The 15,108-nt window shown below is 39.4% G+C and overlaps 1 protein-coding gene across 1 annotated transcript; it reads right to left on the bottom strand.

Annotated features, from left to right (window-relative positions):
• Positions 1 to 6,138: 6,138 nt before the first annotated feature.
• Positions 6,139 to 11,837, bottom strand: LOC131859182 (uncharacterized). Its single transcript, XM_059212746.1, has 2 exons — positions 11,282 to 11,837; positions 6,139 to 6,194 (listed from the first exon to the last, which is right to left on the bottom strand). The coding sequence occupies exons 1-2, from the start codon at positions 11,835 to 11,837 to the stop codon at positions 6,139 to 6,141; spliced, it is 612 nt and encodes a 203-aa protein (XP_059068729.1).
• Between the last annotated feature and the right edge of the window lie 3,271 nt (positions 11,838 to 15,108).

Below are 15,108 nucleotides of genomic sequence, written 5' to 3'. Positions count from 1 at the left end.
ATAAGCAAACTCCACAAGATAAATATAATCCTCCCAACGCGACTGCTGGTCCATAACATACATGCGAAGCATGTCCTCTAAAACCTGATTCACACGCTCAGTCTGACCATCCGTCTCTGGGTGATAAGCTGAACTGAAGTTCAACTGAGTTCCCAAAGCATGCTGAAGTGAGGTCCACAATGCTGAGGTAAAGACTGGATCTCTATCAGAGATTATCCGCCTCGGAATCCCATGCAATCTCACCACATCTTCCAAGAAGACACGAGCCACCACTGTTGCTGTATAGGAAGCTCGGATAGGAACAAAATGAGCAACCTTTATCAACCTGTCAACAATGACCATGATGGCATCATGACGACGTGAAGAAACAGGCAACCCAACAATGAAATCCATGGAAATGATGTCCCATTTCCAATCCGGTACTAAATTAGGCTGTAAAAGCCCTGCTGGGTGCTGATGCTCCGCCTTCACTCGCTGACATTCCAAACACTTCGACACAAAATCGGCAATGTCACGCTTCATACCAGCCCAATGATAAATCTGTCTAAGATCTGCATGCATCTTCTTGACACCTGGATGTGCCGAATAAGGTGCACGATGGGCCTCAGTCATGATCAAAGTGCGAAGACCCTCCAAAGGAGGTACATAGATCCGACCACGATGACGTAGAATGCCATCCGCCTCAAGACTATACCCAGCGAATCTACCCTCTAAGGGCCTTCCGGACTCCAACACGGCTCTAACATCCTGATACCAAGAGTCCTGAGGAAGAACTCCAAGAATTCTCTGTCTCAAGTCCACTCCAAGGGACAAAGCTGAAACTTCATGCCGCCTACGACTCAAGGCATCAGCCACTACATTCTCCTTCCCCTGAATATATCGAACCTCAAAATCATACTCGCAGAGGAATTCCATCCACCTTCGCTGTCGAGCATTCAAGTTCGGCTGCGTGAAGATATATTGCAAACTGCGGTGATCACTATGCAGCTCAAACCGACGCCCTAACAGAAAGTGACGCCACCTAACCAACGCATGCACTACAGCTGCCAACTCCAAATCATGAACTGGATAGTTCAACTCGTGGTCCTTGAGTTTGCGAGACTCATAGGCAACCACACGTCCATCCTGCATAAGCACCGCACCTATACCTTCTAAAGAGGCATCTGTGCATACCATAAACTCTCTGGATGGATCAGGGATTGCCAAAATCGGAGCACTGACAAGGAGTTCCTTCAAGGCACGAAACGCTGACTCACACTGCTCTGACCAAACAAACTTCTTCCCTTTCCTCTGAAGAGAAGTAATCGGGTGACCTATACGGGAAAAATCCTTAACAAAGCGGCGGTAATATCCAGCCAATCCCATAAAGCTCCGAACCTCTGAAACATTGGTCGACGCTGGCCAATCCACTATGGCTTGGATCTTCGAAGGATCCACAGATACACCCTCTCCTGAAACCACATGACCAAGATATTTCACCTCAGTCTGGAAGAAATCACACTTCGCCAAATTGGCATAAAGCTGATTCTCCCTCAAACACTGCAAAACTAGACGCAGGTGACCCTCATGCTCTTCCATAGATCTGGAATAAATCAATATATCATCCAAGAACACAAGGACAAAATGATCCAGGTATGCACGGAAAACCCCATTCATGAGGCACATGAAAACTGAAGGCGCGTTTGTCAACCCAAATGGTACTACTGTGAACTCATAGTGACCATAACGAGTGCGAAACGCTGTCTTATGAATGTCTGCATCATGAATGCGCAACTGATGGTACCCGGATTTCAGATCAATCTTAGAGAACACCATGGCTCCCTTCACCTGATCGAAAAGATCGTTAATACGAGGCAATGGATATCGATTCCGGATGGTTACCTTATTCAGCTGTCGGTAATCAATGCATAACCGAAGAGAACCATCTTTCTTCTTTACGAAGATAACAGGCGCACCCCAAGGAGAGACACTAGGACGAATGAATCCCTTGGCCAACAATTCTTCCACCTGCAACTTCAACTCACTCAACTCCTGAGTAGTCATCCGATATGGAGCTCTCGAAATAGGTTCTGCACCAGGAACCAAATCAATGCGGAAATCTATGTCTCGCTTCGGAGGCATACCAGGAATCTCCAAAGGAAACACATCAGCAAACTCTCGAAGAATAGGGTGACCATCAAGAGCGATTTCTCGACTCTCTCCCTCATCCATATCCTCAAGAGTTACTGCAAAAAGCTGACATCCTCTACGCATACACCGCTTAAGTTGCATAGCGGAAATCATACGTAAGGATATCGATCTCTGAACTCCAACGATCCCCACTTTCCTGCCATGGTCATCTAAACACTCTACTGTCTTCTGACGACAGTCCACATGAGCACTGTGAGATGATAACCAATCCATCCCCAACACTACTCCATAGGATCCCAAAGGAATGACACGAAGGTCAACAGAAGTCACAAAGGGACCTAGATCCAACTCACAACTAGGAACAAAGGCATCTACGACCACGCGCACCCCGGTAGCCAACTCTACCTGCCACCTATCCGCCTGCTTAGCAGACGTGAGTCCACACCGCTCCACAATGGACGAAGAAATAAAAGAATCCGATGCACCGGAGTCAAAAAGTACTGAGATAGGGATACCACACAACACACCTGCGGCCTCAATAACTGTCCCCTGATGCTCACCCTGGCGGTTATCAACCACTGCAAACACTCTGTGGGTCCTACCGGCATCCCCTACTGTAGGCTCTGATGCAACTGACCCCTGATTCCCTGTCTGGTGGATACGCTGAGGACACTGCACGGCTATATGACCATACTGCCCACAAGAGTAGCAAGCTCCTCTACCAGGTCCTCTACCTCCAGTCGGTCCACTGGACTGCTGAAAGCTTCCCCTACTAGGGGCCTGTGATGCACTCTGAGAAGACTGTCTTGGAAAACCCTGTTTGCTCCTCCGCCAGTTCCTGTTTCTTCTATGAGGAGGGTTGCCACCCTGCTGGCCCTGAGACTGTTTCGGTTTCTGCTGCTGCGGTTGCTGTTGCGGCTGCTGCTGCTGTCCACCCTTAGCGGGTGCCTGAGGAGTCCTGAATGGTGCCGCTGACTGGGACTGATTCCCACGAGCTCTGTTCCCACTGGAAGGAACACTCCCTATCTGAACTCCTGCCTGTCCACCATGCGCACGGATGAGGTTCTGCTCAACCAATCTGGCTTTCGCCACCACTGCCTCCACTGAAACTGGCTCAAAAACTCTAACCCCTCCACTAATGCGGTCGTTAAGACCTCTCAAGAAATGCTGTACGAGCATAGCCTCATCGTTGCCAATCCCGGCATACTGCTTCAGCTCATAGAATCTATGCTCGAACTGGTCAACTGACATACCAAACTGTCGCAATGAATAGAACTCATCTGCCCGAGTCTGTCTCCACTGCGGTGAGAGAAACCGTGCTCTGAACCTCTCTAAGAAGATCTCCCAAGAAACAGTATTGATATTCAGACCAATCTTCTCCTCCTCTAACTTCCACCATATGGAAGCAAAATCATCGAGACGCATGATCGCACATCTCGCTCGGGTGTTGCTACTGTATGGGAACATAGCGAAACACCTATCCAAACTAATCAACCAAGTCTCTGCCTCGAGACCTGTGCCTCGACCATCGAAGAAAGGAGGGTTGGTCCTCAAAAGATCCTTGATGTGACTCGAGGGAGCTGAATCATGACCAACTGGAACCTCTCTCCTCCTAGGAGACCTCTCTCTCTCTCTCTCCTCTGAAACATGCTGATATGACTCCCCAACCTGAGCATGGATGGGCTGCTCACCTTCAGGCCTGGGGCCTAGCCTAGCTAGAACTTCCTGAAACATCTGCCTCAGCTCTTCCCTTTCGGGAACCGGCTCTTCTACATGCGGTAACTCCTGATGCACTGACTGTTCCTGATCCACACTCACATGAGCAGGAGGTGGGGAAGGACTATGGCGGTCTGAACCTCGGCCCCGTCTCCCACCTCTACCTCTATTGCGGCCACCAACACGGCCAACTCCCCTAGCTTTCCTAACCATGACCAAAACTGCAAAAGAGAAAACGGTTCAGATCAATGACAAGGATATAGCAAGGGAAATCCAAACACTAAGATCTACACACAAGGTCAAACTGAATGGGCTCACTACAATCCCAGAGTACCCAATGTTGAAACATGGGCTCTGATACCAAATGTAATGCCCCGCCAGGAACCCTAAAGGATAGCAACACAAAAAGGCAACTAAAAGGCGCAATAATTTTTTTTTTTAAGATTAAGGGAAATAATCATAACCTTGCTCCATAATTAACATAAGCGGAAGACTAACATTACATCCTAAAGGGTTACCAACGAAGATTACTTCAAAATAAAAAAAAACCACATCGCAAAATTAATCCAATCTTCCATTTAAATTAAGGAAAGCCAATAACGATAAAATAATTCATATTCATAAATTGATCTTCAAAAGATAGGCTTACAGAATTACAACATACATACTTCCAAAGATTCATTTATACAAATAGGAAAGATAACTGAAACAATATACATCCCATGACTTAAATTACAATATTCCATAAAATTACATGGCTTCCATAGAACAATAAATTACAATTTTTACAAGTTGTTGATACAATGACCACACGGCCTCAAAGTACGAAATCAAGAATATAAGTGCTACAAGAAGCACGAACCAAGATGCACCGGCGAAGCCAATCCTCGCGTGAAGTAGGAACAAGGCATCCGATGGGAAGTGGCACTACCACCCGACCATGTGATCCCATAATGGAACCACCCCACCGTGCTAGGAGATAGCAGACGACCCTCAAGCAAGCAAGAAAAGAACAACAGTACACATGACTCCGCAGTACACAAGTGACTCGACTCACAAAACACTAGCGACCCTAGAGAGAGAGTGTCATCACATGGCTTAACATGGTTACCCTAGGAAGGTCTCCATAGGTCCCAGCCCCCATCATGGGTTATCCTGGTAACCTCTCCCGAACCCCTGGCTCCATCTAAGCATCATGCAGACCCTACCATCCTTTCGTGAAGACAAGGTGGTAGGTTTGCCATTCCAGGCCTTCCCAAACACCTTGAGCCTATACAAGCACTCAACCGTGTACGGGGTGTATTATCTTAATTAAATTAATAACTACCCACCCCCTAAACAATTATTAGATTATCATTTAATAGCTGACTTTCGAGGGGTTATCCTGCCATCCACTTTGGGTGCGGCCCCCGCCCGAAAGCCACTCTCTCTACTAGGTCACTAACTGGATAAGGCTATCTATGAGAACTCTATGGTGGACTACAACCATAAATTATCCAGACATAACACAGGTGTAGGACTCACAGTCACAAACCCAGAGTTAACCATAAGGGACATATCACATAAAAGCCCACTTCCTCAAGGTTTGAACAACGACACCTGACCAAGGGCAAACATCGACAACATAATGACCATTTTAAACATAATGCGACGACATTAAAACGACTAGACTGCAATGATAAAAACACTACAAACAATCTTTCTTTGAGCAGTCAACATTTAAATCAATTTAAACAAATGTATACAAGCTATTATAAAATAATTCCAAAATAACATCTATTTGACGAATACAATCCTCATACAACTATTTTATAATACTTGGATAACAAACACCAATATTAAATTTAGTCCGACTTTCCTTAATATCAACATTACTACTAACCTCTAAATCATTTGATTTATTTTTCACGATACCAAGCAATTAATCCCCATTACTAAATCAAAAGAATTACTCATTAATCTTAACATCATCGTAAACTATATTTAACACATTATTATTATTTAATATTAAATAATAACATATTGTTATTATTGTTAAAATAACAATATATTATTGCTTAATACTAAAACGAATAACGCGCATAGAATTTATTAAAAACCACTAACATATAATGTTATTATTTAATATTAAATGATAACATATTATTATTTGTATTAAAATAATAATATTTTATCAGGTAATATTAAACACCAAAAATAACACTAACAATTTTGTTTACCACTAACCTAGCAAATTAACATTTCGTTTTTTTTTAAAACTAACAAAAAAAAAAAACACTAAAATAAGTAATTTTAAAGCCCCGTGGGCCCCCACGAACCCACAGGCAGCAAGCGCTGCCTTTCCCAAACTGGGAAATGCAGCGAGCTGCATTCCCAGCTTGGGGAAAGCAGCGCTGCTGCCTTTTCCCACGCTGGGTATGCAGCGAGCAGGGGGAAAGGAAGGAAAGGGGGGGGTGCGTGGCTGGGTCGAGCCCAGCTCCCCGCCACCGCCCCCAACATAGTTAAATTTAAATTTATTCAATCAAATTTCATTTAATTTAACAGTTTAAAACTTGATTTAAATAAAAAACGACAGAGGCTAAACAAAGAACAGAAACTCAAGACACAGACAGAGGTGAAAACCTCTGTCAAACACAATAAATAAAATTGATCTCCCAGCCATCAATTTTTATCAACATACAACAAACGAAATTAATTTAAAAGGAGTCATAATTTTACCAGCAATCACCAATTTTCTGAGACAAAACAGGGGCATTAATATTTCATTCAAATTTGCCCAGTTTGCTTTAAAAGTTTAATTAAATGGGAATAGACTAAATCCCCAAACCCCAATTGAAACTATTTGTTTCAAATCAAGCATGAACAAGGAATTTTAACTCATAACTATCATTTCTAAAACTGGAAATTTTTAGGGAGAGATATTTTATGAATGCTTGGCAAAATTTTGCCAGCATAACACTACCAAAACTCATCAAAATTCCTAATTACAAACAGCATGATAAACCAAGAAATTTCTTGCATAGCAAAGATGAAACAATATGAATTCAGTTAAAGAAACTACATGGGAAGAAATTAAGTTTAAATTTGATAATCCAAATAGTAGAATTCTTCCTTCATAACCCATAATAGACAAACACTTCAAGATTTTAAACAATTAACAGCAAGTGGAAGGAAAGCAATGATTTTTTTGTTGCAATAAGCAAGGATTCAACCAACCTTTTGATTTCCAAGCAAGAATCCCAACTGGTTCACACCCAAATCCACCCTTCAAGCAAATTTTCCAAAATTTCTTTCTCCTCCTCCAAAATAAGCATCACCCCCAAAATCTCCTCCAAAAATGGCTTAGTAAGAAAAATCTCTTAACCTAATTTTCTAGGTTGCCCAAAATTTCTATTAAAAAAAAACATTAAAATTCCCCATTGACTTTCTTTTCTTTTTCTATTTTTCCTTTTTGCAAATTTCTCAAAACAATAAATGAAAAATTCCCTCTTTTTTTAAAAATTACCTTTTTATAAGTAGCAATTCAATCAATTTTTCTACTAAATAGGAAAGCAATGAGTTAACTTAATTTGCATATATTTAAAAGCAATTAACTAATCTATTCCATTCCTTTCGTTGGATCTAAACACGATTTCTTTTCCAAATAAGCAACTAACAGTTAAAATTTAAATAACTAATCAATTACGCTTGATTCAAAACATAAGGCATAATAAGGAATGAATCGCTCAAGTCAACAATAATGACAACTTAAACTTAAATAATTAACCGAACCACCAAGGCACGCAAATCGAGGAAAAGTAAAAAGACTCGAAATTCAGACAAAAAGGGGTGAACGACCGACTGACGGCACTCACAATAACAGACTGAGGTAAGGACTAGGGTCAAAAGCTATCTCCTCCACTCCCATCGGACATATAAGGCACGCTCAGACCTGTGAAGCCAGGTGGAGACGATACCCCGTACCTACCCGGTACTTGTACCTGCAATATCCTGCATCACCGAAGCACACATACATGCATATAGATATAGAATACACGGCATGCACACCGATGAAGGAGAATCGCGACGTTCCCTGTCTCATCGAAACGAGTGAAGGAAAATCGTCCCCTTGCATCCAATACAATAGCAAACACGCAACATATATATGACACATCAACTAGATAAAGTAAAATGTCAGTACGAGCAATAATCCATGAAACACTAGAAATCACCAATACTGAAATACTGAAAGTAACTCATGCATCCAATATCCAGATTAACATGATATAATATCAAATACGTCTGCAAAATGACGAGCAATCAAGTGCCAACTGAAAAGTAAACTGAAACACAAAATCAGTCTAATAAGTCCGATCAAAACGGGGTACTACACATTCCTTATGAACCATGATCCCCTTTGGCTCATCTATTGACAAGTAAGACATATTTTTGTAGTTTGTCAATTTATTTATTATTAAAATTCAACTAGGCAATTTTTGAGTCAATTCATTAACCCATATTCCATCAATAGTGGTTCAAATGAAACCCATAGATCTTATGACCATGAGTGATCTAGTTAGCTCACTCATTTTATCTAAGTGATGTCCAAAAGGCTGAAGCATCGGGGCTCCCTTAGAGGTCACCCATCTTAGTGCTACTTTGAAACAAACATGATTAACCATGGAGTTTCCCTTAAGATCAATTCCACTTTGCTTGCAACCTCATTTGAAAATTGTTTAGCAAGCGTTACATCTTATGTACCATCCAATACATATCCCATTTAATGTGCGCCAAATTATGATATTTTAAATCAAAGATTCAACTACATAATTTTGAGTCAAACTCATCGACCTCATATTTCATAAGTAATGGTTTAACATTTTTCATGAGCATGAATGGTCCTCTGAGCACTTATTGCATTTAATAAACAATTTTTATGGGGGTGAAGAATTTTCATTTATTAAGAGATAACCTATCCTAGAATACTACTTTAACTTGAGTCCATTTAATTATGAAATTTCTACTTAGATCAAAACCACTTAGCTTGCTACTCCACTTATAAAAAGTTGATAGTGTTGTGTCTAATGATTTATTCATTATAGAGGCTCTTTAACTCATATATTGAAAAGTAGGATGTAATTATTACAATGTTTCAAATTATGATATTTTATTGGCATTCAATTGCATAATTTTTTAGTCAAACTTGTTGACCCATATTATGAGTAGTGCTTCACACAAATCCACTTTGATGATCATGATTGAGCACTAATTGCATCGAAGTGATTCTCATAAGGGTGAAGCATCAAGACTTCATGGGAGGTCAATGATCCCAATATTATTCTCACTCAAGTGCACTTAATTATGGAGTTCCTCCATATATCTAGCTTGCTTAACTTCTTGCAATATTTGAAAAATATTTGGAAAGTGTCATTCCTTATGGACCATTCATTATATAGCCTCTTCTAGCTCATCCATTGACAATTAGGAGGGATCTTTTTGTAGTTTTTCACACGATAATATTGTATTAGGATTTAATTGTGTATTTTTTGAGTCAAACTCATCAACAAATATTTCATTAATAGTGATTCATAAAAACCTATCTCTTATAATAATGAATGGTCCACTTAACACTCATTACATCTAGGTGATGCCCATAGAGGTAAAGCATCAAGTCTTACCAATGGGTCAGTCATGTTAAAACTAGTTTGAATCAACTGTGTTTAACCATGATGTTAGTTTTTAATCAGACATATAGAAAATACCAAAATCCATACAATGAACACACAGAACACAAGGGTACCCTGGGAAAAGCTCCCTCTTGGAGGTAAAAAACCCAACAACAAATCTTAATCTATATCAGACAACAATCAATATGTGTCTTTACAAATTTGCTTCAACACTTGAAGCAACATATACAACAAAAACAACAGTATGATGATTATGAACTAGGGCATGAACAGTAGTATAAACTTATCTGCAATATCAAAGAAGACCATTCGTTGTCTTGCAGACCATGTGCTGATCATGAGAGTCAATTCGCTAATCAAGAATGTGATCCGCTGCCCCCTGACTTGGTTTGTTGTTCATGGAATTGGATCGCTGGCTTAAGTATGTGATTCGCTACTTCTAGAGAGATAATTCACTGATCATATGCTGAAGGAATTCACTGAACTTGTGGAGATAATTCGTTGAAGTAATGTGTGTGTATAAAATGATCATTGATGCTTGCTTGAACCCTGAATATATATGTAACTTAGCCGCCTTATACACCTTAGGTCGACTTCACAAATAACAATAATATGCTTCTAAGCTTGGTGCCCAATATAGGGTCAGCCCTATTTCCATTTACAAGTTACAATGCCCATTATAGGGTCAGACTCATTTACAAGTTACATTGCCCATTATAGGGCTAGACCAAGTTACAAGATACATTGAATTATTGCAATTTTGTGGCTAAGGTCGACAGGTCAATTAGCCACCCAAAAGTGCAAGGTCGGTCCTAGAAGGAATCCAATCTAGCTATAACATCAACACTCCCTCTTAGCTAGGGAGGAGTCCTTCTCAACATATGAGTCACATAGTGACATCCACCATGGCTACTCCCAGAGGGTGGGTCCATCATGGCTACTCCCATTGATAAAATAAATAAATGAACACAAGTGCCCATCACAAAATCCTCAACGTGATGTCATCATCTCATCATGACGTTCACTATGGCTACTCCCAGAGGGTGAATAAACACAAGTGCCAAGTCATGGAGTCTCTCACATGACATCCACCATACCTAGTCGCAGAGGGTGGAACAAGGGCTTTCACCTCAAACTTCTCTCATAGAGAAGAATGCACTAACAAGGGCTTGCACCTCAAACTTCTGTCCCAAAGAAGAATGCACTAATAAGGGCTTGCACCTCAAACTTCTCTCGCAGAGAAGAATGCACTAACAAGGGCTTGCACCTCAAACTTCTCTCGCAGAGAAGAATGCATTAACAAAATCTTCAAGATGATGTAGCTCCCTTTGAAGCTGGAATGTTAGGCTCCCTTTGAAGTTGAAATGTTAGGCTCCCTCTGAAGCTAAAATGACATTTCTTTCTTTTACAACAAGACCCCTTATGAGTTGACATTTGGCTTTGGCTCCTCCTGAGGTGTACCTATGTCAACTTCTGCAGAAGAAGCTAGAGGAGTAGACCTAAATTTGCACTCTCAAGCAATGTGGCCATACTTGTTACACCCAAAACATTGAATGTGAGATGAGTCCTTTTTTGGAACATGATTTGGATCATTTCTCTATCCCTCTTTCTTCTTTTGCCTCTTTCCATATAAGTGTGTGTAGGAAGGACTTAATGTTCCTCATCACAATGATTATGCTCAATTCCTCTTCATATCAACCTTGACTCTTCTTAAATACAATCAACACGAAGGCGATTAAATTTGGGAAATTTGGATCTCCCACTTATGCCTTGGATAAATGGCTCCCAAGAGTGAGGAAGGCCATTCAACACTAGCATGACAAGATCCTTGTCCACAACTTCATCTCCAATGGCGCTAAGATGATCTCTCAATTCTGCAATCTTCATGAAGAAAGATATCATTGATTCTCCCTTTGCCATCATGACTTGATGAAGTTGCTGCCTCGATGCAAGTGCTCTACTTGTGTTGTTGATCTCATACATCCCTTCCAATGTCTTGAACATATCATTGGCTGAAGACATCTTGGAAATGATAGGCACAAGGTGATCCTTCACGGAGTCAATGAGGATCTTCTTTGCTTTGACAACATTCTTATTGAATTGGAGTTTCTCTTCTTGATCTTCAAGCTCATGATGATCTTTTCCTTCTACAAACTGAAGTAGATCATTCTCTTCAAGTGCAATAAGAACTCTAACCTTCCACGAGGTGAAGTTCAAAGCTCCGTCAAGTCTATCTTCACCCTTTAAACCAGTCACCATCTTCAATGCTAGAAATTGCTTGATGAAGGTGAACAATGCTTCGCTGCTATCAGACAGTTTGATCATGATCGCTTCAAACTCGCTCTGATACCATGTTAGTTTTTAATCAGACTGATAGCAAATAACAAAATCCACACAATGAAGACACAAAACACAAGGGTACCTTGGGAAAACCTCCCTCTTGGAGGTAAAAAAACCTAGCAACAAATCTTAATATATATTAGACAGTAATCAGTTTGTGTCTTTACAAATTTTCTTCAAAACTTGAAGCAACATATAAAACAGAAACAACTAGCATGATGATTTTGAACTAAGGCATGGTTAGTAGTATAAACTTATCTGCAATATCAAAGAAGACTGTTTGCTATCTTGCAGACCATGTGCTGATCATGAGAGTCAATTCGCTAATCAAGAATGTGATCCGCTGTCCCTTGGCTTGGTTCGTTGTTCATGAAATTGGATCGCTGCCTTAAGTATGTGATTCACCGCTTCTAGAGAGATAATTCACCGAAGGAATGTGTGTGTATAAAATGATCATTGATGCTTGCTTGAACCTTGAATATATATGTAACTTAGCGGCCTTACACACCTTAGGTTGGCTTCACAAATAACTATAATATGCTTCTAATCTTGGCGCCTAATATAGGGTCAACCCTATTTCCATTTACAAGTTACAATGCCCATTATAGGGCCAGACTCATTTACAAGTTACATCGCCCATTATAGGGCCAAACCAAGTTACAAGATACATTGAATTATTGCAATTTTGTGGCTAAGGCGGATAGGCCAATTAACCACCCAAAGTGCTAGGTCGGCCTTAGAAGAAATCCGATCTAGCTATAACATCAACACATGAAACATCACTAAGATCAAGCACACTTAACTAGTTAACCCATTTCTAAAACATGTAGAAAGTTTTTTCTTTTGAATCATTCATTTAAGAGCCTCCTTATCTCATCCATTGTAAAGTAGGAGGTATTTTTTTAGTGTCTAAAATTATGGTATTTTATCATAATTCAATTACATTTTTTTTTTAGCGAAACTCATGGACTAATATTTCATGAGTAGTGGTTCACATGAACCCTTTTCTCATTGAACAAATGGTCCACTTAGCACTCATTGCACCTATATGATTGTAATAAGGGTGAAGCTTTGATACTTTCTAGGAGTTCACCCTTCCAATACTATTTTGACTTAAGTGTACATAACCATACTCATGAGCATTGTGTCTAATTTATGTTCATAGGGGTGAACTATTATGACTTCCAAGGAGGTCATCCATCCTAGTACAACTCTTACTAAAGCATGCTTAACCATATAGTCTCCCTCAAAATCCAACCCACTTAGCTTACAACCCAATAACCAAAACTTTTAATAAGTATTTTTTCTTATAAACCATTCATGACAAAGACTGTTTCACTGAAGTAATGGTTCACTTGAACTCATATTTGATGAACATGAATGGCTCACATAGTATTAATTCCTTCTAAGTGATGCCCACCATGATGAAGCATTGAGACTTTTTGAGATGTCACCAATCCCATTACTACTTTAACTTAAGCATGTTGAACCATGGAGTTCCTTAAAGATGAACGCCACTTAGATTGCAATCCCATTTGTAAAACTTTTAGAAAGCGGTGTATCTTATGAAACATTCATTTTAGAGTCCCTTTAGCTCATCCATTGACAAATAACGTATTTTTTAATTATAATGTATTAAATTATGATATTGTATTAGGATTCACCTATATTAGTATTAGGGTGAACCTCATTGACCCATATTTCATGACTTGTGGTTCACAAAAACCCATCTATCACGAGTGTTAATAGTCTAGACTTAGCATTCATTGCATCAAGTGATTCCCACATGGAGGAAGCATCTAAACTTCTTAAAAGGCCATCTATTCTTGACTACAATGACTTGAGTGGACTTAACAATAAGGTTTCTCCCATGATCGAGTTCACCTAGCTTGTTGTCTCATTTGCATAACCAACAACAAGTGTTGTTCCTTATGGACCATTCATTAATCTTTTCAATGTGTCAAGTTATGGTATTCTATTAGGATTCAAATACATAGTTTTTGAGTTAAAATCATTGACCCATATATTATTAGATAAAAATCTATCTCTCATGAACACAAACGATCCACTTAGTGCTCATTGCATCTAAGTGATGTGTGTAGGGGTGAAGCATTAAGACTTTTTTGTGAGGTCACCCATCCTAGTACCACTCTAACTCAAGCATGCAAGCAACCATGTAGTTTTTCCCAAGATCAAGCTCTTCTAGCTTGCTACCCAATTTACAAAACTTTTATCAGGTGTTATTCCTTATCAACAATTCATTATAGAGCATATTTAGCCCATCCATTAACAAGTAAGACGTATTTTTGAAATGCCAAATAATGATATAAATTATGAGGGTTAAAGTGAAAATAATTTTATAGTCAAAATTATTGATTTATATTTCATGAGTAGTGTTTTCATATTTCTCAATAGGTTGCCCATCTCAATACTATTGTCAATTAATGTGCTTATCCATAGAGTTTTCTTCAAAATCAAACCCACTTATCTTGCTAACCTATTTATAAAATTTTCAACAAGTGTTTCACCTTATGAACAATTCATTATAGAGCCCCTTTTCTTATCCACTAATAAAAAGATATTTTACTAATGTATTAGGTTATGCTATTTTAGTAGGATTAATTGTGTAGTTTTGGTGTCAAATTCAATGACCAATATTTAATTAGTGGTTTAAATGAGCCCATCTCTTATTTGTGTGGATGGTTCACCTAGAAATCATTACATCTAGTCAACGCACATAGGGGTGAAGCATGGAGAATTCATAAAGGTCACCCATCCTAATACTATAACTCAAGAATTTTAGCCATGAATTATACCCAAATATGAGGCCCATTAGCTTGCTATCCCATTTGCAAAACCTTGAATAAGTATTTTTTTCTTATGACCAATGCATTATAGATCACCTCTAACTTGTCGATTGATATGTAGGGGTATTTTTGGTAGTGTGAAATTATGATATTTACCATAATTTTTTAGAGTCAAACTCATTAAACCATGTTTCTTGAATAGTGATTCATATGAACTCATCTCTCATGAGTTTGAATGGCTGACTTGGCATTCATTGACCCATATTTCATAAGTGGTAGTCTACAAACCCATCTCTAAGTGTGAATGATCTATTTAGTACTCACTACATGTGGCTAATTCCTATAGTGGTAATGAATTGAGACTTCCCAAGAGGTCACCTATCCTTGTATTACATTGAATCAAGTGCACTTAACTATTGAGTTTTTACCAAGTCAAATCCTACTTAGCT

The sequence above is a fragment of the Cryptomeria japonica genome, chromosome 10, assembly GCF_030272615.1.
Source record: "Cryptomeria japonica chromosome 10, Sugi_1.0, whole genome shotgun sequence".
Classification (NCBI taxonomy): Eukaryota; Viridiplantae; Streptophyta; class Pinopsida; order Cupressales; family Cupressaceae; genus Cryptomeria; species Cryptomeria japonica.
This window is presented reverse-complemented; position numbering and strand designations above follow the sequence as displayed.